The 22,157-nt window shown below is 41.9% G+C and overlaps 1 protein-coding gene across 3 annotated transcripts in view; it reads left to right on the forward strand.

Annotated features, from left to right (window-relative positions):
* Positions 1 to 22,157, forward strand: part of snrka (SNF related kinase a) — a 56,301-nt gene that overhangs the window by 7,870 nt on the left and 26,274 nt on the right. For all 3 annotated transcript variants that reach the window (XR_009803541.1, XR_009803540.1, XM_061882562.1), the window contains exons 2-4: positions 7,996 to 8,211; positions 11,077 to 11,295; positions 14,600 to 14,846. Coding sequence is in view for 1 of the 3 variants with exons in the window: in XM_061882562.1 (XP_061738546.1) it covers positions 8,089 to 8,211; positions 11,077 to 11,295; positions 14,600 to 14,846 (589 nt within the window). In the remaining 2 variants the exon portion in view is untranslated. The remainder of the gene's footprint in view (positions 1 to 7,995; positions 8,212 to 11,076; positions 11,296 to 14,599; positions 14,847 to 22,157) is intronic.

The following is a 22,157-nucleotide window of genomic DNA, read 5'->3' on the forward strand; positions in this document are numbered from 1 at the left end:
GTTTTACTTTGGCCCTCCGTGGAAAAAGCACATTTTGAAAATGTAAATATGACAAATGACTTCAAGTTGGTTGCCAAATTCTGCGGCCGTTCTAGTGTTCCAATGAAGCTGCACCCGTTTCACACCTATTGCTCATCTTCTTTGTGTTCAGGCTCAAAAATGGAAGGTTCTGGATCATAATTTTTCCCCAAAGTAATTGTTGTCGGCTCTCACAAAGTTTTTTCCTCGATTAGCAGATTGTTTTCTTTGTTTTACTTTGGCCCTCCGTGGAAAAAGCACATTTTGAAAATGTAAATATGACAAATGACTTCATGTTGGTTGCCAAATTCTGCGGCCATTCTAGTGTTCCAATGAAGTTCCACCCGTTTTGCACCTATTGCTCATCCTCTTTGTGTTCAGGCTCAAAAATGGAAGGTTCTGGATCATCATTTTCCCCCCAAAGTAATTGTTGTCGGCTCTCACAAAGTCTGCTCGATTAGCAGATTGTTTTCTTTGTTTTACTTCGGCCCTCCATGGAAAAAGCACATTTTGCAAATCTAAATATGACAAATGACTTCAAGTTGGTTGCCAAATTCGGCGGCCGTTCTAGTGTTCCAATGAAGCTTCACCGGTTTTGCACATATTGCTCATCCTCTTTGTGTTCAGGCTCAAAAATGGAAGGTTCAGGATCATCATTTTTCCCCAAAGTAATTGTTGTCGGCTCTCACAAAGTTTTTCCTCGATTAGCAGATTGTTTTCTTTGTTTTACTTTGGACCTCTGTGGAAAAAGCACATTTTGAAAATGTAAATATGACAAATGACTTCAAGTTGGTTGCCAAATTCTGCGGCCGTTCTAGTATTCCAATGAAGCTGCACCCGTTTTAGACATATTGCTTATCTTCTTTGTGTTCAGGCTCAAAAATGGAAGGTTCTGGATCATAATTTTTCCCCAAAGTAATTGTTGTCTGCTCGATTAGCAGATTGTTTTCTTTGTTTTACTTTGGCCCTTCGTGGAAAAAGCACATTTTGAAAATGTAAATATGACAAATGACTTCAAGTTGGTTGCCAAATTCTGCGGCCGTTCTAGTGTTCCAATGAAGCTGCACCCGTTTTGCACCTATTGCTCATCTTCTGTGTTCAGGCTCAAAAATGGAAGGTTCTGGACGCTCATTTTCCCCCAAAGTAATTGTTGTTGGCTCTCACAAAGTCTGCTCGATTAGCAGATTGTTTTCTTTGTTTTACTTTGGCCCTCTGTGGAAAAGCACATTTTGAAAATGTAAACATGACAAATGAATTCAAGTTGGTTGCCAAATTCCACGGCCGTTCTAGTGTTCAAATGAAGTTGCACCCGTTTTGCACCTATTGCTCATCCTCTTTGTGTTCAGGCTCAAAAATGGAAGGTTATGGATCATAATTTTTCCCCAAAGTAAATGTTGTCGGCTCTCACAAAGTCTGCTCGATTAGCAGTGTTGTTGATGGCGAAGGGATCTGTGCTTCCTAGCGTGAGGTCACGCAATAACGTGACGGGCTTATCATTATCTCTCAAGATGTAATATTTGGATCTTATCTATCTTTCTTTCCCCACACTTTTGCTGTCATAAATCAAACATGTGATCATAGCTTCAATATAGAGGCAACTTGTTTTTCCACTCTACTTTAAAGGCCTGCTGAAATTAGACTTTTTAATTCAAACGGGGATTGCAGGTCCATTCTATGTGTCATACTTGATAATTTCGCGATATTGCCATATTTTTGCTGAAAGGATTTAGTAGAGAACATCCACGATAAAGTTCACAACTTTTGGTCGCTAATAAAAAAGCCTTGCCTGTACCGGAAGTAGCAGACAATGTGCGCGTGACGTCACGGGTTGTGGAGCTCCTCACATCCGAACATTGTTTACAATCATGGCCACCAGCAGCGAGAGCGATTCGGACCGAGAAAGCGGCAATTTCCCCATTAATTTGAGCGAGGCTGAAAGATTCGTGGATGAGGAAAGTGAGAGTGAAGGACTAGAAAGAAAAAAAAGACAGGGCAGTGGGAGCGATTCAGATGTTATTAGACACATTTACTAAGATAATTCTGGAAAATCTTTTATCTGCTTATTGTGTTACTAGTGTTTTAGTGAGATTATATAGTCGTACCTGAAATGCGGAGGGGTGTGGCCACGTGTGGTGACTGCCAGTGTCCCTGAGGGAAGCCACGTTTCTCGAGGAGGCGAAGCGAAGGCAGCCGGTCGGGCCGAACTGAGTTTTTTTTCCCCCTCCTCCACGGTGGAAGCATCCCACGTTCAGGGGCGGCCGGTCGGAGGAGGCAAGAGAGTCCGCAGCTGCCTCTTTGACAGGTGCACGAGGAACGACGCAAGCTCCGCTCATGTCTACAGTAAGAGCCGACTTATTACCACAATTTTCTCACCGAAACCTGCCGGTTGACATGTGGTAGAGAACCATGTTCGCTTGACCGCTCTGTTCCATAGTAGATAAATATAAAATAAATGGGTTGTACTTGTATAGCGCTTTTCTACCTTCTAGGTACTCAAAGCACTTTGACACTACTTCCACATTTACCCATTCACACACACATTCACACACTGATGGAGGGAGCTGCCATGCAAGGCGCTAACCAGCACCCATCAGGAGCAAGGGTGAAGTGTCTTGCTCAGGACACAACGGACGTGACGAGGTTGGTACTAGGTGGGGATTGAACCAGGGACCTTCGGGTTGCGCACGGCCACTCTCCCACTGCGCCACGCCGTCCCTAACACAATTTCCCAACTCATGTAAACGGGGTTTGTAACATAAATAAGACTAAAAGTGACATAAATAAGACCAAATTTAACATAAATAAGACCGAATGTAACATAAATAAGACCGAATGCAACATAAATAAGACCAAATGTCCCACAAATAAGAACAACCGTCACATTTAACAAAACTAAATGTGACAAAAATAAGACCAAATGTAACATAAACAAGACTAAATGTGACATAAATAAGACCAAATGTAACATAAATAAGACCGAATGTAACATAAATAAGACCAAATGTGACATAAATAAGACCAAAAGTAACATAAATAAAACCGAATGTAACATAAGTAAGACCAAATGTGACATAAATAAGACCAAAAGTAACATAAATAAAACCGAATGTAACATAAATAAGACCGAATGCAACATAAATAAGACCAAATGTCCCACAAATAAGAACAACTGTCACATTAACAAAACTAAATGTGACAAAAATAAGACCAAATGTAACATAAACAAGACTAAATGTGACATAAGTAAGACCAAATGTGACACAAATAAGACCAAAGGTAACATAAATAAAACCGAATGTAACATAAATAAGACCAAATGTGACATAAATAAGACCAAAAGTAACATAAATAAAACCGAATGTAACATAAATAAGACCAAATGTGACATAAATAAGACCAAAAGTAACATAAATAAAACCGAATGTAACATAAATAAGACCGAATGCAACATAAATAAGACCAAATGTCCCACAAATAAGAACTGTCACATTAACAAAACTAAATGTGACGAAAATAAGACCAAATGTAACATAAACAAGACTAAATGTGACATAAATAAGAGCAAATGTGACATAAATAAGACCAAAAGTAACATAAATAAAACCGAATGTAACATAAATAAGACCAAATGTGACATAAATAAGACCAAAAGTAACATAAATAAAACCGAATGTAACATAAATAAGACCAAATGTGACATAAATAAGACCAAAAGTAATATAAATAAAACCGAATATAACATAAATAAGACCAAAGTAACATAAATAAGACCTAATGCAACATAAATAAGACCGAATGCAACATAAATAAGACCAAATGTCCAACAAATAAGAACAACTGTCACATTAACAAAACTAAATGTGACAAAAATAAGACCAAATGTAACATAAACAAGACTAAATGTGACACAAATAAGACCAAAGGTAACATAAATAAAACCGAATGTAACATAAATAAGACCAAATGTGACATAAATAAGACCAAAAGTAACATAAATAAAACCGAATGTAACATAAATAAGACCAAATGTGACATAAGACCAAAAGTAACATAAATAAAACCGAATGTAACATAAATGAGACCGAATGTGACATAAATAAGACCAAAAGTAACATAAATAAAACCGAATGTAACATAAATAAGACCAAATGTGACATAAATAAGACCAAAAGTAACATAAATAAAACCGAATGTAACATAAATAAGACCAAATGTCACACTAATAAGACCAACTGTCACATAAACAAGACTAAATCTGACATACATAAGACCAAATGTAATAAATAATTATGGATTAGATTTATATAGCACTCAAAGACACTCAGAGGGCTTCACAAAGAGGTGAGGACCCATCATTGATTCACACCTGGTGGTAGTAAGCTACTTTCATAGCCACAGCTGCCCTGGGGTAAACTGTAGGAAGCGCGGCTGCCAGTTCTCGCCTACGTACTGTGACATAAATAGGACCAAATGTATCATAAATAAGACTGAATGTAACATAAATAAAACTAAATGTCACACAAATAGGAACAACTGTCACATAAACAACACAAAGTGTGACATAAATAAGACCAAATGTAACATAAATAAGATTGAATGTGACATAGTTAGGACCAAATGTATCATAAATACATAGTAAAGCTTCACCCTCAGGAATGTAAACAAGGAAACACCGGCTGTGTTTGTGTTGCTAAAGGCGGCCGCAATACACCGCTTCCCACCTACATCTTTCTTCTTTGACGTCTCCTTTATTCATTGAACATATTGCAAAAGATTCAGCAACACAGACGTCCAGAATACCGTGTAATTATGCGATTACAGCAGACCACTTATAGCTGGGATCGGGCTGTCACATACCGCGACATTTTCAACAGGATACTTAGCGCGAAATTTTAAATTGCAATTTAGTAAACTAAAAAGGCCGTATTGGCATGTGTTGCAATGTTAATATTTCATCATTGATATATAAACTATCAGACTGCATGGTCGCTAGTAGTGGGTTTCAGTAGGCCTTTAAGCTTGACTATACGTTGAGGGCGTAGTTTTGAAGTGTAAAAAGAAGTGACGCCCGGTAAAAACAACAGAAAAGGCGGTGTAAGACAATGTGAGTGGGCTTATTTCCCCTTCTCTTGTTGAGAAGAATGTTGCCAAAAGCCAAAGAAAAAGTAACACCTTGGATTTGTATTATTCTCATATGACGGACCTGACCGCTACAACGCTTCCGCTCTATCGTGCGTCCGTTATTTTGCTTTGCAGACTGCTTGAATGGAAATGTAATTTAACCTTACTAAGCCACAGGAGTGTGGCTGTGGAATGTCTTTGCCGCCAATTACAGGTGGGCAGCACTTCCTGTCATTCAGGAGCTGAATAGCGAGGCGTGCTCCCTGGCAGTGTGGGGCCACACCCTGCTGTGGATCAGCTCGCAGGAATGTAGAGCTGGCACGCAGGTAGACGCGTGGGTGAAGAGCTTCAGTCAGACACAACGCCTTAAGTCAGGGGTAGGGAACCTGTGGCTCTAGAGCCAGATGTGGCTCTTTTGATGACTGCCTCTGGCTCTCAGATAAATCTTAGCTGACATTGCTTAACACGATAATCATGAATAATTTCGCTGGTAATCACAGTGCTAAAAATAACGTGCAAAATATAAAACATTGTCATGCATTTATATCCATCCATCCGTTTTCTACCGCACCTGTTCAAGAAGTCACATTAATGGTAAGAAGTATTTTATGTCACGGGATCGTTCTCCCAGGAAGGCAGACGGACTACTACTGGGATTTAGGTAAAAACATGATTTAATTTTAACTAAAAAAATATACAAACAAAAATCGCTCACAGCGGAGGCAAAACTTGGGCTAAAGAACAAAGCTAACGCATAAACAGACCAAGAAACATAAATCAAACCAAACTTACTTGGCATGGCATGAAGCACGAAACTATGGCAAGGCATGAAACAAGTCAGCACAGGGCGACTGACTGGCAAAGACGAGCTTAAATACTGCCTCTGATTAGTGCTCGGGAAGCAGGTGAGCGGGCATTTTGTCCACCAGAGACAGGTGGACAAAATGAGTAACCAAGGAAACCAGACAACGGAGTGGAAAAAAACAGGAACTTAAAGAGTCCAAAAGACAAACAGCACATGGCCAAACAAAAACATGATCAACAGACATGACATTTGATTTATTATTGGTTAGCTTCAGAATAACAATGTTATTAAAAAGATTAAGAGACTTATTATACTCTAAAAATGTTGGTCTTACTTAAAAATGCACGCATTTAGTGGTATTCAGTGTATAAAATATGATATGGCTCTCATGGAAATACATTTTGAAATATTTGGCTTTCATGGCTCTCTCAGCCAAAAAGGTTCCCGACCCCTGCCTTAAGTTTTAGCTCCAGCCGTGTTGGCGCCAGGAATTCTCAAAATGGGGTCCCGGGTCCTTAAAAAGTCAATTTTTGGGCTCCCACTTTTTTTGTAAGCCTTTTGAAAACAAATGATAAATGTATCCTGTTATATCTCACGTTCTATATTGTGTTTTGTCATGAAACATTCCTTCATTCATAAAAAAAAAGAAGACATGGTTATGCATATGTGAATGTTTTCAGTTGTAAACATTCAATCACTTTTTTCTTTCCTTCAAGGATCTAAACTTTGAAGTATTTAATAAGTTGTAGCTGTATTTATATCAGTATAAAAGTGTTTTTCTTGGGTCATGAAACGATGATAATGGTGTGCACGTAAAATATTTCAATCCCTGGAGTCAACATCAACTTCACATCTCTCCCTCCATTCTAAGATATATGATACCGTATTTCCTTGAATTGCCGCCGGGTATATAGTATGCGCCTGCCTAGAATTTCTGCCGGGTCAAACTCGTTTTGCCAAATAATTAGCATATGCCTAGAATTTCCGCAGGGTCAAACTCGTCACGTCACGAGTGACACTTCACCTGTCATCATTTTCAAAATGGAGGAGGCTGATTTCAATAATTTGAAATCGCATAAAGGGAAGAAGATTAAGAGCTATTCAGTAGGATTTAAGGTCCAAGCTATTGAATATGCTAAAAAAAACAGTAAGCAGCTATGTTTTATTAATATACCATAGCTGTGTGTGTCAAATATGAGTCATTAAATGACTCCCGCCTCCTGGTGGTAGAGGGCGCTAGTGATCCTTCTTGCTACTACTCGGCTGCAGAAGAAGTGACAACAAGCAGCAAGAGTGAGCAGCGATTGTTTATTTTTTTTCCTCTCGCTTGCACTTTTAACATGGAGGATTACATATCTAAAATAAAACAGTTTTCTAAACTGGACTTTCAATCGAAGCAGGAGGTAATAGAGGAAGATCTCCATCGAGACAGAGAGACTTTTAAAACTGAAGAAAGATAAGGAAGACTTCTATAAAGAAGTTATCAATGCTTTTGATCAGAAGGAGCAGCGCATGGACTTCATTTATAAGTAAAAGTAAGACCATAATAACGTTATTTTTTATTAAATGTGCTTTTCATGATGGTATCCTTACATCACACACAAATTTATAAGCGCAGGCCTAAATTTACCGCATGCCTTTGGTAAGCGCCGGAGTGAGAAGAGGTTTTAAAATAAATAGCGCCCCGGCGGCAATTTAAGGAAATACGGTATCTATCTTGTAAAGATAGAAATATAATGCTGAGTCAGGTTAGTTAAAGCAGTGTGAACATTAGTTGATCTACTGACCATTTATAGTAGGTAATAGTTTGAATGCTTATCTTTGTTTTTTGCCCTTTTTGTCAAACACACAAAGTATGCACAATCTTCCACAAAAAGTATTTTTCAAAGTGTAATATTTGATGTGAAATAATGGGACATGTTAACCAGCCTAAGATGGACGCCGCTACCACAGAACACGCGTGGACGTCCAATACGGCATCCGAGACATTCGTGGAGTTGACATTTCCCGCAGGAAGTCTGGGTGATTAATGCAGGATTTGACCCCCACAGAGCACGCCAACATGGGACGAGAGTGAAGCGAAGATGGAGGTGTGACGGCGGGGAGGGAGACCAAGGTGACACACGACCACTCCTCCTGCGGCCATGGCGGGCCTCAAACGTCACCACGACGGGAAGATCGCCGGGCTGTACGACCTGGACAAGACGCTGGGGCGCGGCCACTTCGCCGTGGTCAAGCTGGCGCGTCATGTCTTCACCGGAGAACGGGTACGTTTCCTCTCCTTTAGCGCGGACAACGCGCAAAGTTCTCCTCCGTTTTGCTTTGTCAGCATGCTTCGCCATGACTGATGCATTCGAAGCAGGGATTTACGGCCCGTTTATGTGATTGAAACACCCCTCACCAACCTAGCTAAGTATATTATCACTGGAGGACGAGGCTAAACTTGTTGCACCCCATGAAAAAACCACAAGCAGGCTTTTTAATAGTTCAACTCGCCGCTGAGCTATCTTGAAACGACACCAAGAAATAAATCAATAGTTAAAGAGCAGGATAATGTGTGTCCACACGGTCACAGTAAGTACATGGCGGAACCATCTAGAAATGTTTGGGGTTGATACCAGAGGCAAAAAAAGTATTAAGTCAGCCACCGGTTGTGCAAGTTCTCCCACTTCAAATGATGACAGAGGTCTGTAATTTTCATCATAGGTACACTTCAACTGTGAGAGACAGAATGTGAAAAATAAAATCCAGGAATTCACATTGTAGGAATTTTAAAGAATTTATTTGTAAATTATGGTGGAAAATAAGTATTTGGTCAATCATGGAAGGAGGTTTTGGCTCAAAATCTCACGATACATGGCCCCATTCATTCTTTCCTTCACACGGATCAATCGTCCTGTCCCTTTAGCAGAAAAACAGCCCCAAAGCATGATGTTTCCACCCCCATGCTTCACAGTAGGTATGGTGTTCTTGGGATGCAACTCTGTATTCTTCTTCCTCCAAACACGACGAGTTGAGTTTGTACCGAAATGGATACATGGATGATACAGCAGAGGATTGGGAGAATGTCATGTGGTCAGATGAAACCAAAATAGAACTTTTTGGTATAAACTCAACTCCTCGTGTTTGGAGGTGGAAGAGTTGCATCCCAAGAACACCATACCTACTGTGAAGCATGGGGGGTGGAAACATCATGCTTTGGGGCTGTTTTTCTGCTAAGGGGACAGGACGATTGATCCGTGTTAAGGAAAGAATGAATGGGGCCATGTATCGTGAGATTTTGAGCCAAAACCTCCTTCCATCAGTGAGAGCTTTGAATGGTTGACCAAATACTTATTTTCCACCATAATTTACCCAAAAATTCTTTAAAATTCCTACAATGTGAATTCCTGGATTTTTTTTTCACAATCTGTCTCTCACAGTTGAAGTGTACCTATGATGAAAATTACAGACCTCTGTCATCATTTGAAGTGGGAGAACTTGCACAATCGCTGGCTGACTAAATACTTTTTTGCCCCACTGTATATGACCGATACTATAGTGTTTATGTCCATATTTTCTAAATCGTTGTGTTAATGTTTACAAACTGAGGTTTGCAAATACATCAAAGATGCTACTATAATCCATTTCTAATGGATAAAGCTTTGGCCTGGACAAGAGGTCATCAGGTGGTCCCCAACATTCACCGAGTGTTTCGACCCTTAACCACAACACTCTCCGGCCGGTACTCAGTTAGCATGGTATGAAGGCGCACGTGACGGCATGTTCTAGAGAGCGTTAATGTTGTTGTCGTCACGGCACGCCCTCAACATTGTTGTCCGGATGGAAATCTGAAAATATTATCCTCGGGAGATTTCATGGAGAGGCACTGAAATCCGGTTTGCGGTCTCATCCGCGGAGTTTGTCCGCGGGTCGGGTGGGTGAAATGACGAAAAAACAGATTTTAATTAGATTCGGGCGGGTGGCGGTTGAACCATTCGGAAATATTTGATATGCATGGTTCAGGGATCGGTATCCTAAACCATCCAAAGAGCCATTTAGGACCCGTGTCATAAAGCGAAGAAGACAATAGGAGACGCAAATATTCTCTAGAATGACTGCCGGCAGTCACCCAGTTAATAAGAATTGTGGCGTGCTATGAAGCCATTGGCTTTGTCGCCTTCTACAACATGTACGATCTGCTTGTCAGTCCAGCAACATGTTGTGTTTGGCTTCCGCGGCAACACGCACGCGACTGCAAGGCATACTGGGTGATACAGAGTACAATAATGGTTGTGATATAAACAATTGTAACACTCTTAGTAATATGCGCCACGCTGTGAAGCCACACCAAAGAAGAATGACGAACACATTTCGGGAGAACATTCTCACAGTAACACAAAATAAACGCAACACAACAAATACCCAGAATCCTTTGCATCCATGAGAATTCCTGATTATTTTATACACCCCGCTAGCACCAACCCCCCCCGTGCGTCGGTAAGGTGGGCGGGGTTAGGGGCGTAAAATATATTCAGGAATTGTCACGGATACAAAGGATTCTGGGTATTTGTTGTGTTGCGTTTATGTTGTGTCACTGTGAGGATGTTCTCCCGAAATGTGTTTGTCATTCTTGTTTGGTGTGGCTTCACAGCGTGGCACATATTACTAAGAGTGTTACAATTGTTTATATCACAACCATCAGTGTACTCCGTGTCACCCAGTATGCCTTTCAATCTTGTACGTGTGATTGCGGAAGCTGCATAGAACATGTTGCTGGACTAACAATCGTTTTGTACATGTTGTTGAAGATTTCAAAGACAATGGCTTCACAGCACGCCCTTATTCTTGTCATCAGAATGAACACCATTGGATATTCGCGAGAACGTTAGCGGCTCCCATTGTCTTCTTTACTATGTGAAACGGGTTTAAATAGCTCTTTGAGTGGTAAAGATAGCCGACCTCTGATGTATTTCAACTGGCGGGCGGTTGCGGTTCTGATAAAATGTTGGTTCGGTTGAACGGCGGGTGGATGACGACTTTGGTGATGCGGTTGCGGATGATATAATTGCCTATATGCGCTTATCTCTAGTGCACAGACATGACACAAACCTTCCTATTATTTTCTCCCCCTCGCCCCTCCACTGCTCCAGGTGGCGGTGAAGGTGATCGACAAGACCAAGCTGGACCCGGTGGCGCGGGGTCACCTTTTCCAGGAGGTGCGTTGCATGAAGCTGGTGCAGCACCCCAACGTGGTGCGCCTTTACGAGGTCATCGACACGGCCACCAAGCTCTACCTCATCCTGGAACTGGGCGACGGCGGGGACATGTACGACTGCATCATGAAGCACGAAGGAGGCCTGACCGAGGAGGTGACCATCATACATCGTACACCATCTTCTTGGGTTCACTTCTGTTTATGAGGTTCATTAGAAATTCCGAGAAATGCTGCAGTATTGTGCAGAAATGGCTAAAGAAGAACTCAATAGATTTGGTCGTCATGGTGAATCCTGAACGATGCTTTTATCTGACTGTTGGTTCAATGTGCCACAGGCCTGATACTTTGTGGGAGTCAAGGAGCATTTTGATACTGCTCATCATCAGCTGGAATTAAGGAACACTGTTTATATTGTAAGATTTCGATGAATTTCTAATGAACCTCATAAGTAGAAGTGAAGGTATCGACCCTAGGTGTAATTGTTCTGTTATTTTAATAACTTAATGAACTGAATATAAGACACCCGATACTTTCTAACATTAGACTGCTGTGTTTTATGACCTTTATCCCAAAATTATCCCCTCCCATTGATTACTAACCTGCTCAAGCTCAGGCTGCAAAATTATGGCTAAAATAAGAATTCTGATTATTTTTTTAATCAATATTGACGTGAAGATAACCGTATTTCCTTGAATTACTGCCGGGGCGCTAATTAATTTAAAGGGGAACATTATCACCAAACCTATGTAAGCGTCAATATATACCTCGATGTTGCAGAAAAAAGACCATGTATTTTTTTAACCGATTTCCAAACTCTAAATGGGTGAACTTTGGCGAATTAAACGCCTTTCTGTTTATCGGTCTTTTAGCGATGACGTCAGAACGTGACGTCACCGAGGTAACACACCCGCCATTTTCATTTTCAAAACATTACAAACACCGGGTCTCAGCTCTGTTATTTTCCGTTTTTTTTACTATTTTTTGGAAGCTTGGAGACATCATGCCTCGTCGGTGTGTTGTCGGAGGGTGTAACAACACTAACAGGGAGGGATTCAAGTTGCACCACTGGCAAGAAATCAGCCGCCAGACCCCCATTGAATGTACCAAAGTGTCTTCACATTTGACCGGCGATGCTAAGACAGACATGGCACAGAGATGTATGGATAGCCTGCAGATGCATTTGCAACGATAAAGTCAACAAAATCACAAAGGTGAGTTTTGTTGATGTTGTTGACTTATGTGCTAATAAGACATATTTGGTAGCAGCATGACTGCCAGCTAATCGATGCTAACATGCTATGCTAATCGATGCTAACATGCTATTTACGCTAGCTGTATGTACATTTGAAACTAGATACCCACATTTAATGCGAAACAAACACTTACCAATCGACAGATTTAAGTTGCTCCAGTGTCACAAGATGCGAAAGTCCTGATCGTTTGGTCCGCACATTTTACCGGCGATGCTAATAAGGCAGCCATGCTATGGGCCACTTCATTAGGTACACCCACGCTATGGCCGAATAGCGTCAATAGGTATTCGCTCTATAGCTTCAGTTTTTTATTCAATTTTGTTTTCGCTATCTGCCTCCATACTCCGACCATCTGTTTCAATACATGCCTAATCTGTTGAATCGCTTAAGCCGCTGAAATCCGAGTCTGTATCCAAGCTAAAGCGCTATACAAGTACAACCCATTTATTTATTTATTTAATGTCGCTATATCTTGCTGTGGTAATCGCCATGTTTACATTGGCAGCACTGTATGACGTCACAGGGAAATGGACAGTCGCATCGCAAATAGCGAAAATCAAAAACTTTAAAGCTTTTTTTAGGGATATTCCGGGAGGTGTAAAATTTGGAAAAAAACTTAGAAAAATAAAACAAGCCACTGGGAACTGATTTTTATTGTTTTTAACCCTTTTAAATTTGTGATAATGTTCCCCTTTAAAACCGTCTCACTCCGGCGCTTACCAAAGGCATGTGTTAAAGGCAAGCATGCGCTAATTATTTTAAAACCTCTTCTCACTCCGGCGCTTACCTAAGGCATGCGGTAAATTTTGGCCTGCGCTTATAAATTTGAGTGTGATGTAAAGATACCATCATGAAAAGCACATTTAATGAAAAAAAAAAACACTTTATTATGGTCTTACCTTTACTTATAAATGAAGTCCATGCGCAGCTCCTTCTGATCAAAAGCATCGATAACTTGTTTATAGAAGTCTTCCTTATCTTTCTTCAGTTTTAAAAGTCTCTCTGTCTCGATGGAGATCTTCCTTTATTACCTCCTGCTTCGGTTGAAAGTCCAGTTTAGAAAACTGTTTTATTTTAGATATGTAGTCCTCCATGTTAAAAGTGCAAGCGAGAGGAACATATAAACGATCGCTGCTCACACTTGCTGCTTGTTGTCACTTCTTCTGCAGCTGAGTAGTCGCAAGAAGGATCACTAGCGCCCTCTACCACCAGGAGGCGGGAGTCATTTAATGACTCATATTTGACACACGCAGCTACGGTATATAAATAAAACATAGCTGCTTACTGTTCTTTTTAGCATATTCAATAGCTTGGACCTTAAATCCTACTGAATAGCTCTTAATCTTCTTCCCTTTATGGGATTTCAAATTATTGAAATCAGCCTCTTCCATTTGGAAAATGATGACAGGTGAAGTGTCACTCGTGACGTGACGAGTTTGACCCGGTGGAAATTCTAGACATGCGCTAATAAAAATAATATTTTGCGAAACCAGTATAATCCTGAGCCGGTGGTAATGCTAAGCATGCGCTAATTATTTTGCAAAACGAGTTTGATTCTAGGCAGGCGCATACTATATACCCGGCGGCTATTCAAGGAAATACGGTATAGCAATTTAAAAGAAAAGTCCGTTGAAATATGCCTTGTTCCTTTCTACCAACACCGTGTGGATCAGTGCAACAGTTTGGCCAAGGAAAATAAATAGGAGTGATACCTCTCACATCTAATACAGCCTGCACTTAATTCAACGAGATGAAAAAACATTAGGGCTAGTGTGGATGAGTGTCCGAGGCCACGCCCTCTTTCCATACACTTCCAGGCCAGGACTCTGCTTGATGACTATTTAGGGTTTTGCTGTAAACGTTCTATGTTCCAGTCCACTAAACAGGGCTCTGTCATTCTTTTGATGTCTGTTTAAAAGGATTCCTGCATAGCTTTCCCAATGCTTCCAGTGCACTTCCCAGCTGCACTATGGCTTTTGCTTTTGTCATGAAATACACTTTTACCTGCACGCCGTTAGCCGTCTTCTGCATTTTGGGGTGACTTGGCTCACCTGAGCGTGACGGCAAACTTTGGAGAGCTGATGTTCCTCCTTAAACCTCCAACTAGTGGAGACTGAATGAAGGAAGCCTCATGCTGACCTCCATTTCCCCCTGTGGCCTCCAGACATGATTACATGACAACCACCTTCTGCGTCTCCTTCCAAGGTGTCCAAGTGTTACTTCGCCCAGATCGTGCACGCCATCTCCTACTGTCACCGGCTGCACGTGGTGCACAGGGACCTGAAGCCTGAGAACGTGGTGTTCTTCGAGAAGCAGGGTGTGGTCAAGCTCACCGACTTTGGCTTCAGCAACAGGTTCCAACCAGGGAAAAAGCTCAACACGTCTTGCGGCTCGCTGGCCTACTCGGCTCCAGAGATCCTACTGGGGGATGAATACGACGCGCCGGCTGTCGGTAAGAGGAATAAACCTTGTGGCTGACTTCTTTTGATATTGTACTGCAGTTGTACTACGCTCACTGTCTTGCCCCCACTGTGCTCCTGTGACACACACACACACACACACACACACACACACACACACACAAGCTCTCACACTGCCACTTTTAGCAGGAAGCGTGCTGCTCAAAGTTCACGTTGCGTGTCAGATGTTGGGCCACACCATTGCCCTGTGTGTGTGTGTGTGTGTGTGTGTGTGTGTGTGTGTGTATATATGTTATTTATATTTGTATAAATGTATGTATGTACACAACAGGCCAAAAGTTTGGACACACCCCATTAAATGAGTTTTCTTTATTGTAATGACTATTACATTGTAGATCATGGGTGTCAAACTCTGGCCCGCGGGCCGAAATTGGCCCGCCGTGTAATTTCATTTGGCCCTTGAGGCAATATCAAATTAACATTAGAGTTGGCCCGCCGCTGTAACACCACATTCACCGCTAATACTCATACTCGTCAACCCTCCCAATTTTCCCGAAGTTCAGTGATCCTCCCGTATTTCTGCCGATTTCCACCCGGACAATAATATTGGGGGCGGGCCGTAAAAGCACTGCTTTTGGCGTTCTCTACATGTCGCCACGTCCGCTTTTCCTCCATAAAAATAGCGTGCCAGCCCACTCACATAATATATGCGGCTCATACACACACACAAGTGTATGCAATGCATACTTGCTCAACAGCCATACAGGTCACACTGAGGGTGGCCGTATAAACAAGGTTAACACTGTTACAAATATGCGCCACACTGTGAACCCACAGCAAACAAGAATGACACACACATTTCGGGAGAACATCCGCACCGTAACACAACATAAACACAACCGGACAAATACCCAGAACCCTTTGCATCACTAACTCTTCCGGGACGCTACAATATACACCCCCGCTACCACCAAACCCAGCCCCAACTCAAACCCGCTGCCGAAAAAAGGCATTAAATTTGTGTTTTTATTTTATTTGATATGCCATTGATATTTTTTATTTATTTTTATTTGAAACTGTATTTTGTATGTCACTATAAAGTTATATAAGCCTTGCTTGGTCAATATTCAATGCAAAACTTGTTTGGGTCCCTATTAAAGGGTTAATTTGTTCAACCTCGGCCCGCGGCTTTGTTCAGTTTTAAATTTTGCCCCACTCTGTATTTGAGTTTGACACCTCTGTTGTAGATGGTCACATTAACACAGTTATTTCACCTTTATTTGTTGTATGGAGTTCTGTACTTAAGAAATGAAGGCGAAATAACAGAAAACATGTTTTATGATCGCGTTTCTTCAAAATAGCCACCCTTTGCTCGGGTTACTGCTTTGCACACTCTTGGCATTGAAGCTTCAAGAGGTAGTGAATCGCTCCCACTGCCATTGCCTTTTTTTCCTCTCTAGTCCTTCACTTTAACTTTCCTCATCCACAAATCTTTCATCCTCGCTCAAATTAATGGGGAAATCGTCGCTTTCTCGGTCTGAATCGCTCTTGCTGCTGGTGGCCATGATTGTAAACAACGTTCAGATGTGAGGAGCTCCACAACCCGTGACGTCACGCGCATATCGTCTGCTACTTCCGGTACAGGCAAGGATTTTTTATTAGCGACCAAAAGTTACCAACTTTATCGTCGATGTTCTCTACTAAATAATTTCAGCAAAAAATAGGGCAATATGGCGAAATGATCAAGTATGACACATAGAATGGACCTGCTATCCCCGTTTTAATAAGAAAATCTCATTTCAGTAGGCCTTTAAGGTGCAAGGCGGTGAGGTTTAGTAATGTCCACACTAGCTAGCCTCTGTTACCCTCACCTTTATCCGGGTCCTAGCACCAAATGTACGTACCCCTGCTTGCGATCCACCCGCCACTGCGCGGTAACAACACACAACAACAGCAGTCACGTTTTCGTCTACCGTAAACAGCAATGTTGCGACACTCTTAAATGGGGCGGCATAGCTCGGTTGGTAGAGCGGCCGTGCCAGCAACTTGAGGGTTGCAGGTTCAATCCCCGCTTCTGCCATCCTAGTCACTGCCGTTGTGTCCTTGAGCAAGAAACTTTACCCTCCTGCTCCCAGTGCCACCCAAACTGGTTTGAAAAAATAATGTAATTTAGATATTGGGTTTCATTATGTAAAGCGCTTTGAGTCACTAGAGAAAAGCGCTATATAAATATAATTCACTTCACTTCATACATATGCATATACAGTATTGTAGTTTTTCATTAAAGGCCTACTGAAATGAGATTTTCTTATTTAAACGGGGATAGCAGGTCCATTCTATGTGTCATACTTGATCATTTCGCCATATTGCCATATTTTTGCTGAAAAGATTTAGTAGAGAACATCGACGATAAATTTCGCAACTTTTGGTCGCTAATAAAAAAGCCTTGCCTGTACCGGAAGTAGCAGACGATATGCGCGGGACGTCACGGGTTGTGGAGCTCCTCACATCCGAACATTGTTTCCAATCATGGCCACCAGCAGCGAGAGCGATTCGGACCGAGAAAGCGATGATTTCCCCATTAATTTGAGCGAGGATTAAAGATTTGTGAATGAGGAAAGTAAGAGTGAAGGACTAGAAAAAATAAAAGGCTATACAGTGGGAGCGATTCAGATGTTATTAGACAAATTTACTAGGATAATTGTGGAAAATCCCTTATCTGCTTATTGTGTTATTAGTGTTTAAGTGAGATTATATGGTCTTACCTGTACAACCTGAAGTTCGGCCCCGCACCTTTCTTCAGCACCAGTCGACGGGTGGTGGCGATGCCCATCTCCCCCCTTCGCAAGGGACCCTTTTCGAAACACGATCTTTTGAAATGATCGCTGCACAATACACTGTACTTTGTGTGTGTGGTCCAATCAAACCGTGTTTGCTTCACTGCTCTGTTCTATATGAAAGCTTCACTGTCATCTTTCGGGAATGTAAACAATGAAACACCGGCTGTGTTTGTGTTGCTAAAGGCGGCCGCAATACACCGCTTCCCACCTACAGCTTTCTTCTTTGACGTCTCCATTATTCATTTAACAAATTAAAAAAGATTCAGCAACACAGATGTCCATAATACTGTGGAATTATGCGATGAAAAGAGACGACTTATAGCTGGGAACGGTGCTGGAACAAAATGTCCTCTACAATGCGTGACGTCACACGCACGCGTCATCATACCGCAACGTTTTAGCGTGATACTTCCGCGCAAAATTTGAAATTGCAATTTAGTAAACTAAACCGGCCGTATTGGCATGTGTTGCAATGTTAATATTTCATCATTGATATATAAACTATCAGACTGCGTGGTCGGGAGTAGTGGCTTTCAGTAGGCCTTTAAGCAATGTGTCTATTATTGTGGTTGTAGTTTGCACAAAACAAGTGATTTTCTACCTCCCTTATTTAGTGCCAAGCAGATGAGCGCCCCCACAGGGTGGAATAATGTTATTGCACATGAAGTCACGTGACACGGTTACTTTAAGTCAGGGGTGCCCATTATCGCGAGCTACCAGTCGACCGCGGGGGGTGTGTCAGTCGATCTCGAGCCAGGCTTTTAAAAAAAATAGACCTAAAAATTAGTGATCATCAATCTTCACCAAGACGTCACTTAAATGACATTCACGGTACCGGAGGGTCTTGTGAGATGACGCTGGCTGCTGCAAGATCATTATTATGAAAATATGACCGAGAGGAAGGCGAGAAACACTTTTTATTTCAACAGACTCTCGCGCCGTACCTTCCGTCAAAACTCTAAAGGCCGACTGCACATTTCCTATCTTCACAATAAAAGCCCTGCTTCATGCTGCCTGCGCTAACTAAATACAGAATCTCGGAAAACTGGCGTGCACAAGCGGTCCCTCAGAAAGATGGCGTGCACATCACTTGTGCACGCCAGCTTTCCGAGACTCTTATTTTGTTAGCGCAGGCAGCATGAAGCAAGGCTTTTATTGTGAAGATAGGAAATGTGCAGTCGGCCTTTAGAGTTTTGACGGAAGGGACGGCGCGAAAGTCTGTTGAAATAAAAAGTGTTTCTCGCCTTCCTCTCTGTCATTTTTTCATAATAATGAACTGGCAGCAGCCAGCGTCATCTCACAAGACCCTCGGGTGCCGTGAATGTCAATCAAGCAAGCTACGGAATTTGCCGCCAATTTTTTTCTTGTAAAGTGTATGGAAGCTGGATGAATTAGATGCCAAAAACCAACCACTTTCATGTGGTATTGTACAGAAAGGACAACTTTTTTTCTCCTCCATTTGAAAATGTGGGCGTTATCATCATTACTGTCTGATTCCAATCAATGCAAGTCATCAGAATCAGGCAATACACCAACTTATATTCTTGTCTTCGGGAAAGAAAGACATCTATATGTGTTACACATGCTTGTATTATCATTAAACACATTTAACTTGTTTACAAAAATGTCTCTTTCATAAATAAATAAATATAAATGATATATATAAATGAGGTAGATCCCCTCGAGTTGGTCAATTGAAAAGTAGCTCGCCTGCAGAAAAAGTGTGGGCACCCCTGCTTTAAGTGCTCGCAAGCATGTTTGAATCTTGGAATAACGACCATTCAACCCCCTGGGTGTCCGAATTGCGGCTCGGGGGATATTTTCAGTCCCTGCTAACTATCTATTGGCCCCTAGCGTATTGTAAAAATAATGCATTAATTCTTGGAGAGATATCTTATTAGAAATCATCATCAATCATCAATCAATGTTTATTTATATAGCCCCAAATCACAAATGTCTCAAAGGACTGTACAAACCATTACGACTACGACATCCTCGGAAGAACCCACAAAAGGGCAAGGAAAACTCACACCCAGTGGGCAGGGAGAATTCACATCCAGTGGGACGCCAGTGATGATGCTGACTATGAGAAACCTTGGAGAGGACCTCAGAAGTGGGCAACCCCCCCCTTCTAGGGGACCGAAGCAATGGATGTCGAGCTGGTCTAACATGATACTGTGAAAGTTCAATCCATAGTGGCTCCAACACAGCCGTGAGAGGTCAGTTCAAAGCGGATCCAAGACAGCAGCCAGAGTCCCGTCCACCTCATTTGCTTGGTTTTAGCCAAAGACACTCTTGGATTTCCTTCAGCATCTTAAATGCTCAGATGTATGAAAGTGGAAACACTTAGTGCAGCTTGCTTTAAGGTAAGCCGTTGCCAAGGTAGCTGCAGAGCGCCACATGGCCACCAGCCTGTTTATAGCAAAGATAACAGGACTCTTTGTTGGCCCTTTTTTGCTTTTTGGGACTTTGGTGCTCCTGAAGAGCCAAAAATCCACAGGGATTGGAAATGGCAGCGTTGTCGACAATAAAGCAGAACTATGGCTGCACATCTTTGGGAATGTGAGGATTCTTGCTAGCGCCCGCCTCCATCTGCTGATTTGATGCAGTACGTCAGCTTCCACTCCTGCAAATGTGCAGTTAAATATAGACTTCTTCTTCTTCCACCTCAGCGGGCACCATCTGCACCCAGGCAGAAACACAGCCAGTAGGAAGCAGCACATACATGCACTAACAATGCAAGAAACACCTCAACAATGCCTCCCGCCATCTGCCTCTGGAAATAAAGTTATCCAGGAAGGAAGTTGAACTGACTGCTGACGCAAGAAGTCAGCAAGACGGTTGCTAGGAGACGTGGGCCGGAGGTAAAATGGCGACTGCAGCTGCCAATTGTCAGATGATTGAGAGCAAGCGCCATGTTGTGTGGCCACAAAAGACTTCATCATGACTTGTCAGTCAGCAAAACGCTGTTGTCCTCCCTCTCCCAATGCTCTCCCAATGCTCTCCATTGCTAGAATATACCGTATTTCCATTAAATTCCTGCCGGGGTGCTAATTAATTTAAAACCTCCTCTCACTCCGGCGTTTACCAAAGGCATGCGGTAAAGGCAAGCATGCGCTAATTATTTTAAAACCTCTTCTAAATCCGTCACTTACCAAAGGCATGCACCAAATATAGGCCTGCACTTATAAATTTGAGTGTGATGTAAGGATACCATCATGAAAAGCACATTTAAGAAAATAAAAACATTATTATGGTCTTACCTTGACTTATAAATGAAGTCCATGCGCAGCTCCTTCTGATCAAAAGCATCGATAACTTGTTTATAGAAGTCTTCCTTATCTTTCTTCAGTTTTAAAAGTCTCTCTGTCTGGATGGAGATCTTCCTTTATTACCTCCTGCTTCGATTGAAAGTCCAGTTTAGAAAATTGTTTTATTTTAGATATGTAATCCTCCATGTTAAAAGTGCAAGCGAGAGGAAAATATAAACAATCGCTGCTTGTTGTCACTTCTTCTGTAGCCGAGTAGTCGCAAGAAGGATCACTAGCGCCCTCTACCACCAGGAGGCGGGAGTCATTTAATGACTCATATTTGACACACGCAGCTACGGTATATTAATAAAACATAGCTGCTTACTGTTTTTTTTAGCATATTCAATAGCTTGGACCTTAAATCCTACTGAATAGCTCTTAATCTTCTTCCCTTTATGCGATTTCAAATGATTGAAATCAGCCTCCTCCATTTTGAAAATGATGACAGGTGAAGTGTCACTCGTGACGTGACGGGTTTTACCCGGCGGAAATTCTAGGCATATGCTAATTATTTGGCGAAACGAGTTTGACTTGGCAGAAATTCTAGACATGCACTAATAAGAATAATATTTTGCGAAACAAGTTTGACCCGGTGTTAATCCTGAGCCTGCGGTAATGCTAAGCATGTGTTAATTATTTTGCAAAACGAGTTTGACCCGGCACTAATTCTAGGCAGGCGCATACTATATACCCGGCGGCAATTCAAGGAAATTTGATACCTCCAAATGTTGTGATTTAACCCGGGCTGTTGAATGAGTTCAGATGTATTACCCTATTAACTTTCCTGTCGTCATAAAGTGGACCTTGCAGAAGGTCTGACCACGTAAATAAATCACACTTAAAGCCCACGTGGCAAAGAGGCAGAAAGAGGAGCCAGCGCTGATCAGTGTTTGACATCAAGGAGAATTGTTCACCAACATTAAGGCAGCTGAATGAGCTTCATTGTATTTGCCTGTGCAGATTTTGCATGAGTAAAAATAGAATGTAACCTTTGAATGAGCCCTTGGTGTCTGCACGTGTCACATGTCAGGGAGAATGTGTGTCAGTGGACCACCAGGCGGGCAAAAGCCCTCGCAGCCAAAAGTCACTCCTTGTTTCTTCTCAATGAAGCGTTGCATGAAATCAGCACTTGTATGAGGCACACGCATGGGGGGCAGGGAAGAGGTGGCACCCCTCACTCAGGCACATGCAC

Source organism: Nerophis ophidion, linkage group LG21 (assembly GCF_033978795.1).
Source record: "Nerophis ophidion isolate RoL-2023_Sa linkage group LG21, RoL_Noph_v1.0, whole genome shotgun sequence".
In the NCBI taxonomy this organism is placed as follows: domain Eukaryota; kingdom Metazoa; phylum Chordata; class Actinopteri; order Syngnathiformes; family Syngnathidae; genus Nerophis; species Nerophis ophidion.